General features: G+C 44.3%; 1 protein-coding gene across 18 annotated transcripts in view; it reads left to right on the forward strand.

Moving 5' to 3' along the window:
• LOC103725603 (RNA-binding protein 14) overlaps positions 1-20,186 on the forward strand; it is a 225,448-nt gene that overhangs the window by 9,197 nt on the left and 196,065 nt on the right. For 9 of the 18 annotated variants that reach the window (XM_029558540.1, XM_029558542.1, XM_029558541.1 and 6 more), the window contains exons 1-2: positions 8,719-8,850; positions 9,849-10,272. The exons of 1 other annotated variant lie outside the window; for it this stretch is intronic. In XM_029558540.1, the coding sequence (XP_029414400.1) occupies positions 9,861-10,272 (412 nt within the window). In that variant the 5' untranslated portion in view covers positions 8,719-8,850; positions 9,849-9,860. 8 more of the 18 variants (XM_029558537.1, XM_029558539.1, XM_008822861.3 and 5 more) reach the window with 7 other exon arrangements.

Consider the following 20,186-nt stretch of genomic DNA (forward strand, 5'->3'; position numbering starts at 1 on the left):
AGGTCGTCTGAATGGGGAAACAACCTGCAGCCGAGGGTCAGGTGGCGCGTTTTAGATGTGAGGGAGGCCAGGAATGGTAACGTTAACCATTTCCTGTGCTCCAAGTTGTGCCAGCAGTCCAGGGGGCCCTGACTGTCCCTCCACAGAGACTGTTGAGACTGACATCCTATTGGGACAGTCAGTTGGTATGTGTCTAAATCCGGTCGTCTGAATGGGGAAACAACCTGCAGCCGAGGGTCAGGTGGCGCGTTTTAGATGTGAGGGAGGCCAGGAATGGTAACGTTAACCATTTCCTGTGCTCCAAGTTGTGCCAGCAGTCCAGGGGGCCCTGACTGTCCCTCCACAGAGACTGTTGAGACTGACATCCTATTGGGACAGTCAGTTGGTATGTGTCTAAATCCCTGTTTATCACTGATGTTGTAGTTGATGGTGACTGGCATAGTCTCAATTCCCTATCTCTCCAAGTAGGTGGTGTTAGAAACCTTAATTTTTTTCCCCCCTCTTTTGTATGGACTACAAATAAAACTTGGGGCGATCTGTGGTTTGGAAACCTGGTTGTCATTGTCTTGATTGCACTTAGTGTCAGGCAAGCCAGTTTGACATCCAGGAAGATATGACTGCTTGAAGGAAGGCAGCATGAGAATCCGGGGTGGGTATGGAAAGGGCCTTGAATGTGGTGACTGGAAAGATTTCCTTGGTGCCCAGTGAATTGAGTTCATTAGTGTCCTGCCAGCACGCCCTTATTAGAACTGGAGCATTCAGACCAAGTGATTGGACTTTCTCAGCCTTCAACTTTTAATTGATCCCATCAAAATGCAGTTAGTAATGCCATTTTCCTTTGCTTACGTTTGGCCCTGACTTCTCAGTTGAGAAAACAAAACAAAACTTTGTTCCAGCAGGGTGGTTCTGGCTGAGCTCTAACTGGAATTGGGGAATGGGCTGCTGCAATGTTTACAAGGCTAGTGGATCCTTAAGACAGTGGGCTTGAGGGGTGTTTAAGCTGGGAGCTGGGAAAGGAGCCATAGTGGGATGGGGGTGATTTTACGATCTGGTACTGCCCTGTGGTTGGAGAAAGGAGGGGCAAGGAAAATTTGAAGCATCTGGGGCTCTGGCCAATCCTGGTACTTCACCTGTTGAACTTCACCACGGAACGTCCTTCCTGTGTCCTGCCAACCTCTGCCATCACAGCACCTGAGACTCCTTTCCCTGTCTGCACCTATTTCGGTGTTTAGATGTCTTGCTGGGTTTATATTTGAAGGTGTTGTGACACACACACACAAGAGAATGGGCTGGGGTGCAAGCTTATCAAATAGGGATGCTGAGATTGGAAGAAAAGTTGAGAATTCCTTCTATACTTTTACTCTGGAGCTGGGGTGGTGGAGGTGGAGGAGGAGGAGGAGGTCGTGCTCGGGTAGCTCCAAACGGGGCAAGATGGAGGCTTGAACTTAATGGGTAAATGAAAAGACTGGTTATGTGGAATGGTAACAGACCTACTGATGATGCTCCTTGGGAAGGCTGCTTTAGAGACAGGATTTGGGGAGCCTGTTCGGACAAGATGCCTTTGGGACTGTGTGTGTGTCTGTGTCTGTGTGTTGATGGTTACCAAACAGAATTTGGGTGGGTTGCCTCTGCCTCCTTCATTGGCTTCATATGAACTTAGGTGTGACAGAGTAGTTCGCCCTGTTTTCTTCCCTCTGCCCATCATGTAAAAAAAAGTGCCTTAAGGTCAAGAGTTATTTGTGGCTCAGTGGGGGTAATCTTGGAGTACGGGGGTCAGAGCTCCTTCATTTGCTTCTCTTCGCTCACTGCCTCGCCTTCAGTACTTTGCTGTTCATTTTCATTTCCTCGCGGAACTGTGTAGAATGGGCAGAGGAGGTTGGTAAATTTCTTGATAATTTTCTGTGTGATGGAAGAATGATCCAAGGGCTAAGTTAACAAGCTTGGCTTTATTACTCTGGGACATTGAGGGTTGGATTGTAGTTTTGGTTGTGGCCTATATATTTGTAGTATTTGTTAATGTGGCTTTTATCTTCCTTTCTCTCCAGTAAGGGTTTTGCCACTGTCCCAATTCCATGATTCCAAAAAAAAAGGAAAAACAAAAAGTAGCTTAATATGCTCCCAGGACCAGTGTTGATGTTGCAGCCCAAACTTGGACTGACTTGGCCTATTGGATGGATCATTCTGACTGCTGGCCATCTTGGCTAAGACCCTGAGGCCTTGCTGCCTCAGCCCTCAGGCTTCTCAGCCAGTAACTACAAAGCTCAATCAATCATTTGTCATTTTCCTTTTTCTTGTAGATTGTTTTAAAACATCTTTTTAATTTAAATTACGTATTTGTGTTAATCTTAAGACCCCCTTATACTTTGATTTTTGTGGATTTCTGATTTTCAAGGTCTTAAAATTTGGGGAAAGTCGGGTTTGGTGAATGGGAAGATACTTGCTTTGGGAAAAATGGACTTTCTGCAATCTTCACATCATTCAACTTGGCACTACCTATCTCTACACCTTGGCCATCATTGGGGAAGTTTAGTTTAATTATTTTTTTTCACGGAACAGGCCCACAGAGACTTCAGTCTTGTCAGCCTGCTCTCCTGAGGTTTGGACCTTGTTTTGAACTGTCTGGGGCGAGTCTGGAGCTCCATTTCTTGTAATGGAGGTACTGAGATGATCAGTGAGGGGCCAGCCTCTAGAGATGTGCTGCCTTTCCTAGCTTTGCAGCCCCTCCGCCACTGGTTGTGTCAAAGTCCTTGCACAGTGTTGGTTCTCCAGGTGTCTTGTCCTATCAAGCCACATCAGTGGGCAGTAGCATGGATGTTCAGGTGAAGTCATAATGAAAATTGATGTAATAGGAATTTGGGTGCTAGAGAACACAGTGTATGGAAAGTTAATAGTTAACCTTTTCTATTGTATTTTTTAAAAGATGCTAAAATAGAGTTTTCTAGGAAAAAATTCTTGAAATTGAGTTTCAGGTCTAGCTCTGACCCTTTGGAATGCTTGAAGTGGCATGCTCAGGTAGCTTAGCCCTTGGGCTGACCTAGAGAAATTTCCATGCTGGAAGGCAGGAGGACCTAACATAAAACTACGTATAGTTAATAAGCAATACTAAGTAAGTCATAGATTAAGAAGGAAAGGTTGTGTCAGTGTCAGATGGGATTTGATTTGAAAACACTGAGAATTCTCTAGTAAGGCTTAGGTTTGTTGAGTTTGATTCGTGGCTCTTCCTTTGCTGTATGATCCTAGACATGTTGGGAACTCTGCCTTGGTTTTGTCATCTATCATTTTTTCTCCTTTTTTTTGAGACAGGGTAGACCAGGCTAACCTTGAACTTGGAGAGATCTGCCCCACCTCTGCCTTCTGCCACTCCCAGCTCTTTTGTATCCTAGTCTGGTCTCCCAACTTGATATGTAGCTAAGGATGATGGGTCTCTAGCCTAGACTGGTCTTAAAAGTCTATGGATGGGGGCTGGAGAGATGGCTCAGCACGGTTAAGAACACTGGTTGTTCTTGCAGAGGACCCGGGTCCGACTCCCGGCACCCACATGTTGGCTAACAACTGTCTATAACTCCAGTTCCAGAGGATACGATGCCCTTTTCCGACCTCTGCAGGCCTTGCAGGACACCAATGCACTTACACCCATGCAGGCAATACATAAAATACATGTAGGGGCTGGAGAGATGGCGTGGTTAAGAACACTGGTTGTTCTTGCAGAAGACCTGGGTTCGAATCCCAGCACCCACATGACAGCTAACAACTGTCCATAACTCCAGTCTCAGGGGATCCGACAGCCTTTTCTGTCCTCCACAGGCATTGCACGACATGGGTGCACTTACCTACATGCAGGCAATACACGCATACACATGAAAAAAAAAATATGGATGACCTTGAACTCTGATCCTCCCTTCTTACCTCCTACATGCTAGGATTACTGGCATGTACCACCACACCCAGTTTATGTGGTGCTTGGGATTTAAATGAATAGGGCTTTCTGCTTGCTTGCTAGACAAGCACTATACCAACTGAGCTGCAACTCCCACCTCCTCATCCAGTATGGATCACAGTTCTAAGTAGTGTGTAAAAGTCCTTTTCAAGCCAGGCGTGGTGGTGCACGCCTTTAATCCCAGCATTGGGAGGCAGAGGCACGTGGATCTCTGAGTTTGAGGCCAGCCTGGTCTACATAGTGAGTTCCAGGACAGTTGGGGCTACAGGGAGACCCTGTCTCAAAAAGAAAAAAGAAGTCCTTTTCATATGTTAGTGTGCATTGAAACCAAAATGCATTAGTTCTTTCCCTTGTAATCATTAGTGTTGGGAGAGTTGAATGGACAAGTGAGGCCCTTATAGTAGATTTTTTTTCTTTTTTTTATTGTAGGGACCAGAGCCTGCACCGCCCCTGCCGCTTGTTTTTTTTTTGTTTTTTTTTAAATTATTTTATGCATATGAACGTTTGCCTGCATGTATGAATGTGCACCATGTATGTGCCTGGAGCCCGAGGGGGCCTAAAAGTGTTGGATGCCTTGAAACTGGAGTTACAGATTACTGTGAATTGCCATGTGGGTGCTGGGAACCAAGCAAGGTTCTCTACAAGAGCATCATTTGCTGTCCCCTGAGCCATTCCTCCAGCCTCATCTTAAATTTCATCCTAGTAGCAAGGCATTGGAATATGGGGATGAAGATGGCACAGTGAAGCCCTTCGCTCAGCGAAGGGCTTGGGTATAGGTGTGAATGCAGCACATTTGAGGCCCATGAAGTCGGAATTTTTTCAAAGAATGTTGCATGCCAATGGCTTAAGCTACTGGACCATACCAGCTTTGGCCACCTCCAGTCTCTGGGGATCTGTTTTGTGTCCAAGAATCACATTCTTCTGGTTATGGAAAAGGTTACAAGGAGGGAAGGATATAAGGATAGGTAAGGGGTTGGCAGTGGAAGTGGACCCCCTGACAACACTTGTTTGGCTAGCCTACTGACTCCCTATGACTGTCCCTGGAGAATACTTCCTTTTAATTTGAACGTTTGTCAGACTTGTAACTCATTTTTGGGCCGGGAACCAGTTAATCTATGAGATGTATGCATCTTCAGACGAGCATGGTGGTTCATGCTAATCCTAGCACTGGAACAGCTGAGGCAGGAGGATTGTGAATTTGAGGCCAGCCTTGGCTTGTGTGAGACTTTATCTGAAAAAAAAATGTGAGTTTATATATATATATATATATATATATATATATTTTAATTTTTGTCTTTTTAATATTTTTATTTTATGGGTATGAGTGTTACACCTGCACCCGTGTCGTGCAGTGCCCACGGAGGACAGAAGAGGCTATCAGATCCCCTGAAACGAGTTATGGACAGCTGTTAGCTGCCATGTGGGTGCTGGGATTCAAACCCAGGCCTTATGCAAGAACGGTTAGTGTTCTTAACTGCTGAGCCACCTCTCCAGCCCTGAGTTATATATATTTACCTGTAAAGGGTAAGACCAGTGTAGATTGTCTAAATATCAGTGTTTACCCCTAATTTCTCTTTCAGAAACTTAGACTGTTTGAATTATATGTATATAATTACTACTTTTAAGATTTTGTGATCAGAATACATAAAACATATTCTTGGCTCTGATGAAATGTCAGCTTTCTGGATAACTGACAAGTCTCTTCATAGGAGCTTTGTAACCTTGTCAACAAATTAAGAATCACCAAAGTGGCTGGGCACAGTGGCACGTCTATATTCCCAGCTTTCAGGAGAAGGAAGCAGGAGAATCACTTGCCCTCAGGAGTTAAAGGCCAGCCTGGGTGACAGACAAAACAAGGCACATGCCCACCGAAACTCACCAAAGGGGAAAAATAGCATCTAAAATGCTTTTAGGAATCTTTGTTTACTTACTACTGACCTACATCTCTAGCCCAGATAGACAAGATGGTTTTAAAATAATATTCCAGGGCCACGGAGATGACAGCCAGTTAAAATGCTTCTGTAGGTGGGGTGATAAGTAAGGTAGAGGATTTGAATTAGTTGCTTTGGTTTGATTGATTGATTGATTGGTCTTTTTGAGACAGGGTCTCCCTGTAGCCCCAGCTGTCCTGGAACTCACTATGTAGACCAGGCTGGCTTTGAACCAGAAATCCACCTGCCTCTGCCTCCCAAGTGCTGGGTTTAAAGGCATGTGCCACCAAGCCCAGAACTCACTATGTAGACTAGGCTGGCTTTGAACTCAAAGAGATCCATCCACCTGCCTCTGCCTCCCAAGTGTTGGGATTAAAAGCTACTTTTATTTATTATTTATTTATTTAAGGGAAAAACACCAAATTCCTTTAGCTATGAGTAATGTACATGAAGGTAAACAGAATTAGTATGAAGAAACCTGAGCTACAGTTAATTCTTTACCTAAAGCTTTATTTTGTTGCATTTGTCAAAGTTGTGATCAAAAGCTGTTGATATGGCAACCTCTGACCTTTGATTACCACCTATTTGGTTTGAGAGACATTGGAATGTTATGCTAGGTGAGAGAAGGAAAAGGACATGCATATAGTACTTATGGCTTTTTTTCAGTAGTAAGGGCTTCACATTTTAGGTTAGTGCTCTACTATTGAGCATATACCTTTCCAGCCAGCATACCTAAGTTCTTAACCTGATATTTACTGAAAATCCAATAACTTCCCTCCTTGTTATCAAGAAGTTTTTCATTAATTTGTTGACTTAGTCAAATATTTGAGTGTCTTTTATGTATCAGTTGCAGTTCCAGGACTGGGGATATTAAACTATGAAATGAATATTTACCAAGACAAGGGCAGAAAACAAGATAGAATTTAAAGTGACAGTAATTTTCTGAAAAAAGCATGAAGTGATGAGTTGCCAGGCAGGGTTGGAGTAGTATGCCTTTAGGTGGGGTGGCCAGTAAAGGGAAGACTATACCAGCACGGAACAGCTAGGGACAGTTAAGCCCCCTGTGTCTGTAGGATTGATAGTGATTAAACAGACTGAGAAATTCTAGCAAGAACCAGGTTGGGTAGGTTAGTCCAGGGAGAATTTTGAGTTGTCCCATGACCCTCAAAACTAATGGTTTTTCAAAAGTAAGGGGATAATTTAATCCATTCAGTTGAGTGACTTGGCAATATTAGATGTAAATGGACTTTCAGAAGGCAAATTAGGTAACGGGATTTTTCTTCTTTTGGTGGTGGGGTCATACTGTGGAGGTTGGTAGTCTTGATGTCTACATGCTGGCATGAATTGTTTCTGACAATTATATTACCATTCTTCTCCCCTTCCGGCCTGTAGAGATTCTAATTTAGTGGAGTTGAATTGATCTTGTGTACTCTTGCAATTTAGAGGAAAGCTTTATCAGGGCTTTTGGACATTAAAAAAAAAAAGTTGGAAGATTAAGCTGAAAGGGGAAAGGATTTCTGTTACCATATGCATGTCCTCGTGCACATTGAGTTGTGGTAATGCAGTGTTGGGCCCCCTCAGAAAGGGCCTGTGCAGCAGGTGAAGTAGAATTGGTTGTTTTCATTACTGATTCTGTTCTAGGGTATTTAAGCTCTCAGGTGCACCAATGAAATGGACTAAGATTAGTGGCTACATTTGGTGTTTTGTAAAGGATGGTCTTAAATTATTGACTAGTTTTCTACTAGATCTTAATCAGGTCTGAGTTCTGTCTTTTGCTTTTCCCCCTCTTCCTTCCCCTGTGGCTGTTTCTGGGTGGTAGTAGTTCTATTTGTGTTATTTCCACTCCTGATCATCCTGTTCTCATAAAGTTCCCTGCTTTCCGCCTGTTTGTGTTTTTAAGTTTTTCCATCCAGCACCTGCTTTCCCTTTTATCCCCATCTTCAAAAGCTGCTTTGCAAAGGGTCATGAATGAAGTTGCTTGCTTAATGAATATGGGATGATGTGAAGGGGCCAAAGGGCAAGAAAATGTGACAGGGAGCTGGACCCTGTGAAGAATGTTCTGTATTTGTTTACAGCTGATTGTGACAAAGCTCTTCCTCTAAGGCCAGTTCTAGGGAGTTTAAACCCACAGCTCTGGTTGATGGCGCCCAATAAAACCAAACCAAACCAAACCTTTGCTGTTCCCGTTTTTTCCCTCCCCCAGGGCAGGGTGGGGGTCAGTTTTCCCAGAAGAGGTCACCCCGCCCGGGGAGCCCTGGACGCTGTTACCTAGAGGGAGCTGCCGGGGTAGCCCTGCCTCTGGCTGGCCCACGCGGAGTTCGCTGAGCTGCCTTGGGCGGGACCTGGAGGGCCCCTGAGGACGCTGCTGGGGTGGAGGCGTTCGCGCGGGACGCGGTCGGGCGGTGCGGGGAGCCGCTGCTGCCTGGCATGTGGGAGCTGGACTCCGGGGCCTTGGAGGTGCACGTGGAAGGACGCGTGACAGCTGGCGCCCGGAAGCTGCCGACGCCGCCCGGAGGCCCTTCGCCGCCTCGCGAGGCCGCACGCGGAAGCGACGCCGTCCGCATCTGCTCGCTGGACCTCGCGCCCAGTCAGTGTCTCCGTCTCCCTAGGCTGGTGCTCATTGGCTTTCGCCTAAAGGTTCCGGGGTACTGATGTTTCCACCTCTTCCTGGTCTCAGGTAATTGGCGTTCGCCGTAACCAATCAGGAGGAGGATCTCCGGGAACGCCCGCCTTTTCCGTTATGAACGACCAACCCGGTGGTAGGTCCGCCCCCCGCCATCCACCCCAGAGTCCCCGCTGTGTGTGGCCGGCGCCATTTTAGCCTTTGGTCGGGAGCGTTGGCCCCGCGCCGCTAGGAGAGGCTTGTGGACCGCGTGTGATCCGGCCCTCGGCCTGTGCGCTGCTAGCTCCTGGGGCGCAGGGGTAGTGGGGTCCGGTCCGCGCGGCGGTCTCCCAGAGCCCACCTCGGCCCTCGACTCTGCGGTAAGCCTGAAGGCGCCCTTCACCCAGCCCGCGCCCCTCATCCCCTCCGACCGCCTCCGTTTGTCCACCTTGTCCTCCCCGCTCAGCTTCCTGCCTTTAGGTTTCTCCGGTGAAGGATCCTTAGATTTAGGCCTAGTACTTACAGCCCCCTTAGATTTAGACTTAGGAGTTACGTCCCCTTTAGATTTAGGCCCAGTAGTTACATCTCCCTTAGATTTAGGCCTAGCACCTAACAGCCCCCTTTACATTTAGACTTAGTTCTTACAGCCACCTTAGGTTTAGACTTAGTACTTATATCCCCTTTAGATTTAGGCCTAGTACTTACACCCCTTCTGGAGATGTTTCTGGGGACCTTGTTGCCGGATTAACCACGCTGAAGCCACTTGGGCCTGGCAGTTTCTCATCCTTCACGAGCTTGTCCCATGTACCCCCAAGAGAAGTACCCCTACTCCAGCACATTATAGGGCCCAACTCTTACATGGTCTGATCCAAGTGTTCGCAACTTCCAAAGGAAACTCCTGGAACTTAACTACCCACACCCCAGCTTTTGAAACTGTCTTTCGTTTTCTAATACCATAGTGGGAAGAAAAGTTCAGTATCATAGTCTTTCATTTATTCCCCAAACTTTCAGACCTCTTTGAAGGTACTTTCAAACCTTTTGTCTGCTGTAATTCAGAGGCAGAGAACACTTGCCTAGAATGTATAGTGCTGAAGGTGGCAGAGCACTTATCAGTATGTGCAGTACTGTAGGTTTGACTGCCCACACCACAAAATACACAAAGCTGTCTGCAAAGGACCTCTTCGTTCGTTCATAGACGTTCTGTGAGGGTAGTGTAGCTTGCTTCCTTGTATAATAACCATTTCTCTTTGATTATTGTGTGCAGATGTGAGTGTGGGCATGTATGTGAAAGGAGATGGTACTGGTGGTTTTTATTTTCTTTTTAACAACTGCTGTGGACCCAAGGTCTTTTGTTTAAAAAATCTTGTCTCACTTGCAGGCTGTTGTGGAGATGGTGAAGCTGTTCATTGGAAATCTGCCCCGGGAGGCCACAGAGCAGGAGATCCGTTCACTCTTCGAGCAGTATGGGAAGGTGCTGGAATGTGACATCATTAAGAACTATGGCTTTGTGCATATAGAGGACAAGACGGCCGCTGAGGATGCCATTCGCAACCTGCACCACTACAAGCTGCACGGAGTGAACATCAACGTGGAAGCCAGCAAGAATAAGAGCAAAGCTTCAACCAAGTTACACGTGGGCAACATCAGCCCCACCTGTACCAACCAAGAGCTGCGGGCCAAGTTCGAGGAGTATGGCCCAGTCATCGAATGTGACATCGTGAAAGATTATGCCTTTGTACACATGGAGCGGGCAGAGGATGCAGTGGAGGCCATCAGGGGCCTCGACAACACAGAGTTTCAAGGTGAACCACTCTCTTTTGGTAGAGAGCTGTCTGTACACAGGCTGAGTAAAGGAAGGGATTGGGATAGAAAGATAGCTTTTTGCTGGCTGATGATGGTGGATGGGTGTTTTGTTTTGTTTTGTTTTTTAAACTTTACATTGTGTGTGTGTGTGCGTGTGCGTGTGCGTGCTACACACTTGCATGTGTCATAACGTATGTGGAGGTCAGACAACAACCTGGGAGATACTTGAACTTCTGTTTAGAAATCTTTCCTTTGGAGGCTTTTATTGCCTTCTTTTTTTCACCTTGTTTTTGGTAATAGGACACCATTGCAAAGTACTTCATTCTGAATTTATTGGCTCAACATTGTATCACCATTATGTAGTGGTGGTGATTTGATAGAGAAGGAATCAGTTAAAGTAACACTTTAGGAACAGAATTCCTGTTTAAACCTTCCCTTGCCCAAGCTCTTTTCAGTAAAGATAACTAGCTTTTAAAAGCTTGTCGATTTGGACAATTTTGCATTACATCTGTGTCAAGGAGTTACACGTTGGAAACTGAGAATTCAAAGGCTGATTTTAAGGGTCTGGGGGGAGGAAGAGGAGGCTTTGGGATTGGGGGGTTGATATGACATGTCTTCAAATTAGTTTTGTGTGTGTGTATTAGATTAATTTGGGGAATAGCTAGTTGGGTTTGATTAGATGAACTGTTTTTGTACCTGGAGGGCAACTTGGGTGTTGATGTTGGTTACCAGTTGATTTGGAAGGTATTGTGTTTTAAGATCTAAACCCCCTTGTCAAGAGTGGCATTTAAAGACTAATGGTGAGTAGCCAGCAGAACTCTTCACCCTCCTTTTGGTTCCCCAGTGTCAGAAACTGCTTTTACCCCATGGTTCTGATGTAAGTCCAAATTACATAGTAATTCCATAATTTAAAGCTGCATTTTAAATCTATGTTTGGACCCTTTTAACATGAACAAAGTAGCCTGGTTCTTTTTCTGAGTACTATCTTGGTTAAGCAGTGCTTTACTGCCATCTCTGTTCATTTCCCTTAAGTTGGACCCAAAGAGTCTGGATGATCATTCCCCTAGATAGTACCCTGTGTCATGGGCATTGCTGTACATTATTAAAAATGTCTCTCAGGCCTAGTTTGCTTTTCCTTTTTAATTGGAAAGTTGAGAATTATTTTGTCAACAACTTAATTGGGAGCAGAGTCTGCTCTTGTGGAGTGTTTGGTTGTGATATCTAATTTTTTTGAGACTCTAGCACTTTAAAAAGAGGTAGTTCATGTGCTGATGGCAGTTACATGTGCAAGGGAAGGACATTGTGGTGTGATTGAGGGCAGTTGTCATTATAACTGGGCATCTGAAACTGCCTTTGATGCTAACCTGTTATTTTTACACTGTCTTCCTTAATAGCACTTTAAAAAATTAGTGCTAGAGACAGAACCCAGCTTTATACCTCTGTTAAAAGTGTTGTGCTACTGAGATGTACACAACTTTCCCCTCCCCCTCCCTCCCTCCCTCTCTGTGGCCCAGGCTGACCTCAAACTTCTCAGCTCAAGTCGATTTTTTTTTTTTTGCCTTCAGCCTCTCCAAGGTGTGTTCCCCCACCTCCAGCATTATGGTTTCACTTCTTAATTTAGTGATGTTCTGTTTGTGTGAAGTAATGATGTTTACCATGCTGGTCTTTTCAGTTTCTCAGAATTGGGTATATTCTCTATTTGCATACTTGAAAAGAAATTTTAGACTTAAAAAAAAGGTTTAGTTGCTTTTTCTAACGTCAGGATCAACAAGTTCTTAGGTAGATCAGGACATTTATCAATGTGTCTTTTGTTTTTTTTGGCACTTGTTTTCTCTGATTTTGTTATGTCAGGGTTGCCCCTTGGGCAAATGCCATCGTAGCCATTAAAGCCTGTAAATATCTGTCTTAACTTCCAATGATCTACACTCTAGATTATTGGTGTGATGCTTACTTTTTTGTGTCTGTTTTTGTTCCTTCACCTTTTGTTCTAATCTTCTGGAATTTGATTTTGTAGTTGAGATTATTTACCACTTTCTCTAATGTTAGAGAACCCGTTCTTCTGTTGATCGCTTTGAAACTTGTGTGTTTGGATGCATTGTAGTCATTTACAGTGGGAAAGTTTTGCTGGATTTGGGTCCCTTCTGAATTTGCTTGCCAGTAAACTGGTAGACATTGGTAGAAAATTTTAGGCAAAGAGGTTGAGGATTTGGTGTTGTTTTTTTTTTTGAGCTGTTGCCCCAGCTGGCCTGGAACTGGCTATGTAGACCAGGCTGGCCTCAAACTCACAGAGATCTGCCTGCTCTGCCTCCTGAGTGCAGGGATTAAAGGTGTGCGTCACCACACCTGGAAGGATTTTTAAATTTTTATTATGTGTATGAATGTATTGCCTGCATGTATGTAATTGTACCCGTGTTGTTCAGTGCCTGCAGAGGCCAGAAGAGGATGTTGGATTGCTGGGAGCTGGAGTTACAAATGGTTGATAGCTGCCATGTGGGTGACTTAAGTTCCTTTTATTAGGATGTGTGTGTGAAGGCAGGCCACATGTAACTCAGACTGGTGTCAAGGTTAAGGAGTCTCAGCCTCCTGAGTTCCAGTATTAAAACGTGTCGTTATACCCAACTCTCACACTCTCACTTCAAGGAGAAAGTAGTTAGATTGTGCTACACTAAGAGGTTTGTTTCACTGATACTATTGGTCATTCTTTCTACCTTTCTTGTCCTTCTCTTTAAGTAATCTCTCAAAATGCGCTTTCTATATGAGTGGATCATCTGCTCAGTTTTTCTTTGATCCTGTGACTACTGAGTCAGATTATGGATAATCCCTATTAGGGTGGTTGTCAGAAAAAAAACAATTAAAAAATATACCTTAAGAGAAAGAGGACTTTCTTCCACCTTACCTTGGGTCCCCTGACCTCTTCAATTCATGACTTTCAAAGATGTAGCTTGAAGCTTGACTGCTGCTCATCTTAGGAGCAAATCCTGATCACTCTTAAGTGGAGGTAACTTTAGAATCTTACTATTGTTTTGATTTGAGGGAAAAGGTATAAAATTGGCTTTTACATTTTTCTTGCATAGTCTCAGTCTCTGTATGGAAGATGGGAACTGCCAGATTTGTAGAACATTCTTATTCTGAGTTCCTTTTGTGTTGGGCCACTGTTACTTGGCAGTAAATGAAATCCCTTATTTTCCAGCAAAAGCAGGTTCTTAAGCATTAAACTGGGGTTAATAACTGCAATATTTCTTCATCTACTTGATCTTTTCCTGAAATCAGGTCATTTATTTATACTGAATCTATATGTTGGGCTTTTCTCCCCTTCCAGGAAATTTTTTGTCACCACATTGAGTTGCTTAGGTGAAGCCATTGCTGTGACCAGGCTGGGGTAGGGGCTTGGGCTGTGACTACCTGATAGCAACCCTTCTTGCGTCTGTTTCTTCAAGGCAAACGAATGCACGTGCAGTTGTCCACCAGCCGGCTTAGGACTGCGCCCGGGATGGGAGACCAGAGCGGCTGCTATCGGTGCGGGAAAGAGGGGCACTGGTCCAAAGAGTGTCCCATAGATCGTTCGGGCCGCGTGGCAGACTTGACCGAGCAGTATAATGAGCAATATGGAGCAGTTCGTGCGCCTTACACCATGAGTTATGGGGATTCATTGTATTACAACAACACGTACGGAGCGCTCGATGCCTACTACAAGCGCTGCCGAGCTGCCCAGTCCTATGAGGCAGTGGCGGCTGCTGCGTATAATTACGCAGAGCAGACCCTCTCCCAGCTGCCACAAGTCCAGAACACGGCCATGGCCAGTCACCACACCTCTACCTCTCTTGATCCCTACAATAGACATCTGTTGCCGTCTTCAGGAGCTGCTGCTACTGCAGCTTCCACTTCATATTATGGGCGGGATCGGAGCCCCCTCCGTCGTGCTCCAGGCCCAGTCCCCACTGTTGGAGAGGGCTACGGTTACGGGCATGAGAGTGAGTTGTCCCAAGCTTCAGCAGCCGCGCGGAATTCCCTGTACAACATGGCCCGGTATGAGCGGGAGCAGTATTCGGATCGTGCGCGGTACTCAGCCTTTTAAAGCTTGAGGTGAGAGTGGTGGGGTGTCCCCTGTTTTGGTTTTGCCATCCCTCCTACAGCCTACAGGGCTCCAGTTAGGCTGCCCTGTTTGCTTGCTTTTGCAGGGTTAGGATGAGGTTACTAGCATGGTTCAGGGTTTTATAGACAAATCCTTCAGTGCTTTGGTTTGAAGTAAGTAAGCATCCTTGGCCCTCAGGGCTCCTGGTAGGGGAGACATTCTCATTCTCCTGTGTCCAAAAGAACAAAGAATGTTGTGCTGGCGATTCTTGAATTGCAGCTATGTGCTTGAACTCATCTGGGATCCAGACTCAGGTGTGCAGTTTCTGAGCCTTTGTTGAATTGCCTAGGTGTGCGGCATTGTGGGTTTTCAGGTTTCCCCTTTGCATTATGATAGCATTAAAAGTCTGATAGGACACTAGTGCTAGTTAGCTGGTCATTACTGTTCAAAGTCCCAGTTATTATGAAGACCTAAAAATGGCATCATCTTAATCTTGAAGTGTATTTCTCAACATTTTCAAACATCTCAGCCTTAAGTATTTATAGAAAGTATTTGATAAGTTGAGGCAGAGAGACGAAAACATCCCTCATAAAATTCAGGAAGTCTTGAATGAACTTCAAAGTCCAGTTTAGCTGCTCAGCTTCTTGCCCTGAAAAACAGTCTACTTGATAGTTATCTTTCTGTCCTGTGACAGCCTCTTATTTTATTAAAGTTACTAAGAAAATTTTTTTATCCCACTGTCCTGAGTTTGACATCCTCCATTTTATATATATAAATATTTTTATATATATTATATATATGTATGTATGTATGTATGTATAAATTTTTTTTTTTTTTTTAAGGCAGGGTTGGTCTTACTTTGTAGCCCAGGCTGGCCTTGAACTTGTGGCAATTCCCCCGTCTCCAGCCCCGAGTTCTAGGTTATAGGTGTGTACCACTGTGGTGGTGCTTCTGCTTTGAATATATTTTCGTTTGATGCTTCTTGTCAGCTTTGGGCACTAGATTTTGAGATTACTGTTGACTTAGGGGGTACTCAGTATGCTTTAGTTTTGAGGATCCCCAGTGTGTCCCTGACATTGCCAGGGATCCTTAATCCTGTAGTAACAGATACTTTGTCATCTTTTCAATTAGGGCAGAAGGTGTATGGCTTGCCCAGGTTCACTGACCAGGAAGTCAGATGGGGCTGGAAGAAAAGTTTGAGTGACTTGTAGCTTACACATATTCTCCAGGGCTTTCTTTTAAAAGTTACTTTCTTAGGCAGAATTGAATGTTGTAAGCCTTAACTTTAGCTATTCAGTTAATGCTACATTTTTCTAGATCTTGAATGAAATTGACTTTGTCCTTGGCACAATAACTTTTAGATTGAAACATGTTGACTTTTTATCTGGAGGCTAATTGCAATCTTTCCCATTTTCCTGATGCTGATGACAGTTTGTGATATGGAATTACCTTCTCTGGGAAATGCTAACATTAACATTAGAAGTAATGGAATGTCTTTGCCTACTACCAAGAAAGAAGATTTGCTGTTTAATTTGGAGGGAGAAAGGCCTCTATCAGAGACTGTTTAGTATTTCCAATGATTCCCTGGCCTTCAAGCTGCTTTTATTTTTTAGAAATCATGATGATACTAGGGAAGGGTACAAGTAAACTTAAAGGGAGTGTCTGTCAAGGTATGACTTTATAAAGATGTTCTTTGAAGTTCTAAATGGGAAAGCCCTTTTGAGCTTTGCTGTAAAGCCCCTGTACTGTGCTCTCTTTCAGGTGGGATGTGTGTGGGCTGAAATTCCAAGCTGCGGTTGTGCATGAGAATACACCCTTCGTGGTACCCCATCTCCGTGGTACCCCATCTCCGGGACGTTCTCGGCTCTGTGCATTCAGTCCCTCAGGAATCATGGACCTTAATTTACCTTGCTAAGTTCAGACTTTCCCTTTCCTTTGCTCTCTCCTCCCCAATTTTCTGTTCTTCCTTTTGTTTAATGCATCTGTAGCTTCCCATTCATGTTCTGTTCTCCCAGCAGGCCTCGTTGTATGCAGAGACAGGTGGGGGCAGTGCTGTCTCCTTCCTGCCTGCCAGTGGGTGTTTAAATGGGGATGACCTTGATGAGAGAGTCAACTTCTGGGTTTCTTTTTTGGCCCAAAGGCTAGACCTAGAGATTTGGATCACTCTTTCCAGTGAAATAAATGGTTTTTTTCAAATTAGGATATGTGTGCTTTGAGAAAGTTCTTGATTGGGCTTGTTTCTGGGTTCCTTATTTTGTACCCTGAAGAGAAGGGGAGGGTTTGAAGCTTAAGCTGCTTAGCTTTGGGTGCATGACATGGTGGATTTTTTTTTTTTTTTTTTTTTTAAAGTAGATAAGACTTGTAGGTACTAAAGGAAAAAGATTATACAGAAGAACCCAAATGGGTAGTAGCCTTAGTCCACTGAGGACTTCCCACTGGTCCACTTTTGGTATAAAACTAATGAATTAGTAGATTAGAGCTGCCTGATAGAGAAATAATTATTATATCCACCTCCAACACCCAGTCAGCACATCTCTTAGGGAAGAGGTCAAGGGTTTTGGGGGAGAAGAGAAGTTTTCACCATTGAGAAAAAAGAAGGTATGATGAGAGAGCATTATGTTATTTCATAGGCCAGTACCACCATGTGATGTTTTCCACTGTATAGCTTTGCCACAATCCAGAGAATATTTGAATAGTTCACTGGCATTTCAGTTTGTACTTAAATGCTTTTAAATTTTTTATATGTATGAATAGCCTGCATGATGTCAGTGTACCAAGTGCATGCAGTGCCAAAAAGGGGCATTGGATCCCCTGAAACTGGTTACAGACAGTGATTAGCCACCAAGTGGATGTTGGGAACCAAACCCCAGTCTCTGCAAGAGCAGTCAGTGCTCTTAACTGCTGAGTCAACTCTCCAGCCCCTTTAATGCCCTTCCATAAGTGGTATAAAGGAGCCATTGGTCCTTTACTGAAGTCTTTGTAAGGTTATTGGATATCAACAGTGAGAACAAGGGTTGAGTGCAGTGAGAAGCACTGCCTTAGTGTCCTGTTTTTGTCAAAATAATTTATCTTCTATGATTTTACTGTTTATACCTTGGTCCAGTTTTAACATATAGGGCCATATCTCAAAATCATTTTCTCAGCCAGTATTGAGTACCTACTGTATGCCAGCCATGCTTTCAGAAGGGTTATGATGAGAAATAAAGGAACTGCTGTTGACTTGGGTGACTTCTCAAATTTTTCTAGTAAGTGCTTCTATCCCATTGATTGGTTCAAATTTATAGATCGGAATGGTTCTCTGAACAAAGGTGTTTTTTCTGTGATGTGAGATCCTGTGCTAGGTGTTTTATGTGTCACTCGTTAATCCTCCTAGGAAATGTTTTTCTTAGCAGTGTTTTCCTTCCCTCTCTGCCCACTGTCTGGGAATGGGTCCTTACCCGCTTTGGCTCCTTTTTCTCTACGTCCCAGGGTTACTTCTGACCTGCACTTCAGCTCTCGGCACAACCTCTTGGTGTGGTAGGTGGGAATGGCAATTCTCAGAAGAGGGAGGCTTAATGTTTGTTGATGAAGCAAATTTTGAGAGATACTTCCAATGATGATTACCTAGGGGCTGGGGATTTTAGGGCTTGCTCTAAAATAGGGACTATAACGTGTGGAGTAGAGGATTCTAGGTGGTTGTTTTTGTTTTGTTTTGTGTTTTGAGACAGGGTCTCCCTGAAACTCACTATGTAGACCAGGCTGGCCTTGAACTAGATCCACCTGCCTCTGCCTCCCCTGCATCACCATGCCTGGCGGATTGTTTTTTTTTAAGTGACATGGTTATAGACCTGGACTCTATCTCACTGTGTTAATTAGACTGGCCTCATATCCCTGAGCTCAAGCAGTCCTCTACCACACCTCAGTAGCTGGTATATACTGCATCGCCTTACTGCTATGGTTTTATTTTAAAACATGCAGGGCAATTAAAATTTACCTCTTTGATTGGTTTTCGCTTTCAGTTTTAAGAGGCTGCTCTCTAACAGACAACCTAAGAGCAGTGTTTTCCTGGCTTGGTCTGCCTTAGATGCTATGTTACTAGAGGGTGGGTTTTTTGTTTTTGTTTTTTGAGATGTGGTTGTGCTATGTATAGCTCCAGACTGGTTTTGAACTCTTAATCTTTCTGCTTCAGCCAATAAAGGCTGGAGAGATTGCTCAGTGGTTAAGAGCACTGGCTGCTCCTGCAGAAAAGCAGTTTTGGTTCCCAGCACCCATGTGATGGCTTATCACTGTAAGTCCAGTTTCAAGGGAATTTGATGCCCTATCCCAACCTCTGCAGGCTTTACATGACATGGGTTAACTTACATACATGCAGGCAATACACTCATACACATAAAGTAAAGATTATAAATATTTAATAAAACTAAGCATCCGGGCATGGCATGGTGGTGCACATCTTTAATCCCAGCACTCTGGAGGCAGAGGCAGGCAGATGTCTGACTTCTAGGCCAGCCTAGTCTGCATAGCAAATCCAAGCCAGCTGTGGCTACAGGAAGACTTTGTCTCAAAAAGACCAAAAAAAAAAAAAAAAAAAAAAAAAACAGGGCTGGGAATGTAGCTCAGTTGACAGAGTGCTTGCTTAGCCTACACAGAAACCCATTGTAGTCCAGCATATTGGGAGAGGGAGGCAGGAGGACCAGGAGTTCAAGGTCATTCTTAGCTAACTGCCCATTTTGAGACCAGCCTGGAGTAAATGCCCTGTCCCCAAAAGCAGTTTGAAAAGACTATCTGATTTTTAATCATTAAAGTGGTTTGAAATTATTTTTGGTCTTATGTAAGTATCTCATGAAGCTACACAATCTGTCAATAGAAAAGGGAGTACTGGCATCACCTACCTCAGGAGTCAGTGTTTCAGGACCAGTGCTTTGATAATAAACACTTTCGCTCCTTAGCACTCCACCATCCATTCTGTTTGGTAATGTGACTAGCACCTGTGGGCTGGCTTTGCACCTCACTGATTACTCCTAATTGTTTACTATATGTGGATTATGTGGAGCATACAGATGAATAGACATGAAGCTTAATCTCGCTTTGCCTCCATTAGTTGGCTCTTTTCAGAACCTTGAGTATGCTGGTTATTATTGTATCCTTGAAACTAGGGCAGAAGTGGGGGATGGAAATAATCACTATATTATAGGTGTGGTCCAGTTTGGTTCTGAGTGAATCAGGTCCTACAAAGAGTGATCAGGGAGTTCCAAGGTACTAGCAGACTTGGTTTTACTTCAAAACTAGACAGGCAGTGTGGGAGCTAGAATGAGATGGGAAAAAAATCTTAACAGAATATCTGCATTTGAAGTGCTGGTGGTACAGGGAAAAGGAGGAAGAGGGGAAGAAGCTGGGCATGGTACACAACTGTAATCCAGTTACTCAGGAGCATGGGACAGGATCACAAGTTTGATGAGACAGCTTGTGCAATTTCGTGAGACCCTTTCTCACAAAGGCTGGAGATTTTGAAGGAGGTGCCGGGTTCAAGCCCCAATATTGCCAAAACAAAATTTGGTGGCGGGGCTGGAGAGATAGCTCAGCAGTTAAGGACACTGGTTGTTCTTGCAGAAGATCTGGGTTCGAATCCCAGCACCCACATGGCAGCTAACAGCTGCCCGTAACTCCAGTTCCAGGGGATCCGATGGCCTCTTTTGTCCTCTGCGGGCATTGGATGATACGTGTGTACTTACCTACATGCAGGCAATACACTCAGACACATAAAAATAATAAATATTAAAAAAATTTGGTGGCATGTTCCTGTTAGCCTTGGTTACTTAGAAGGCTGTAGCAGGAGGCTCTTGGAATATAAATTAAAGGCCA

Source organism: Nannospalax galili, unplaced genomic scaffold, assembly GCF_000622305.1.
Source record: "Nannospalax galili isolate Female #2095 unplaced genomic scaffold, S.galili_v1.0 scaffold89, whole genome shotgun sequence".
Lineage (NCBI taxonomy): Eukaryota > Metazoa > Chordata > Mammalia > Rodentia > Spalacidae > Nannospalax > Nannospalax galili.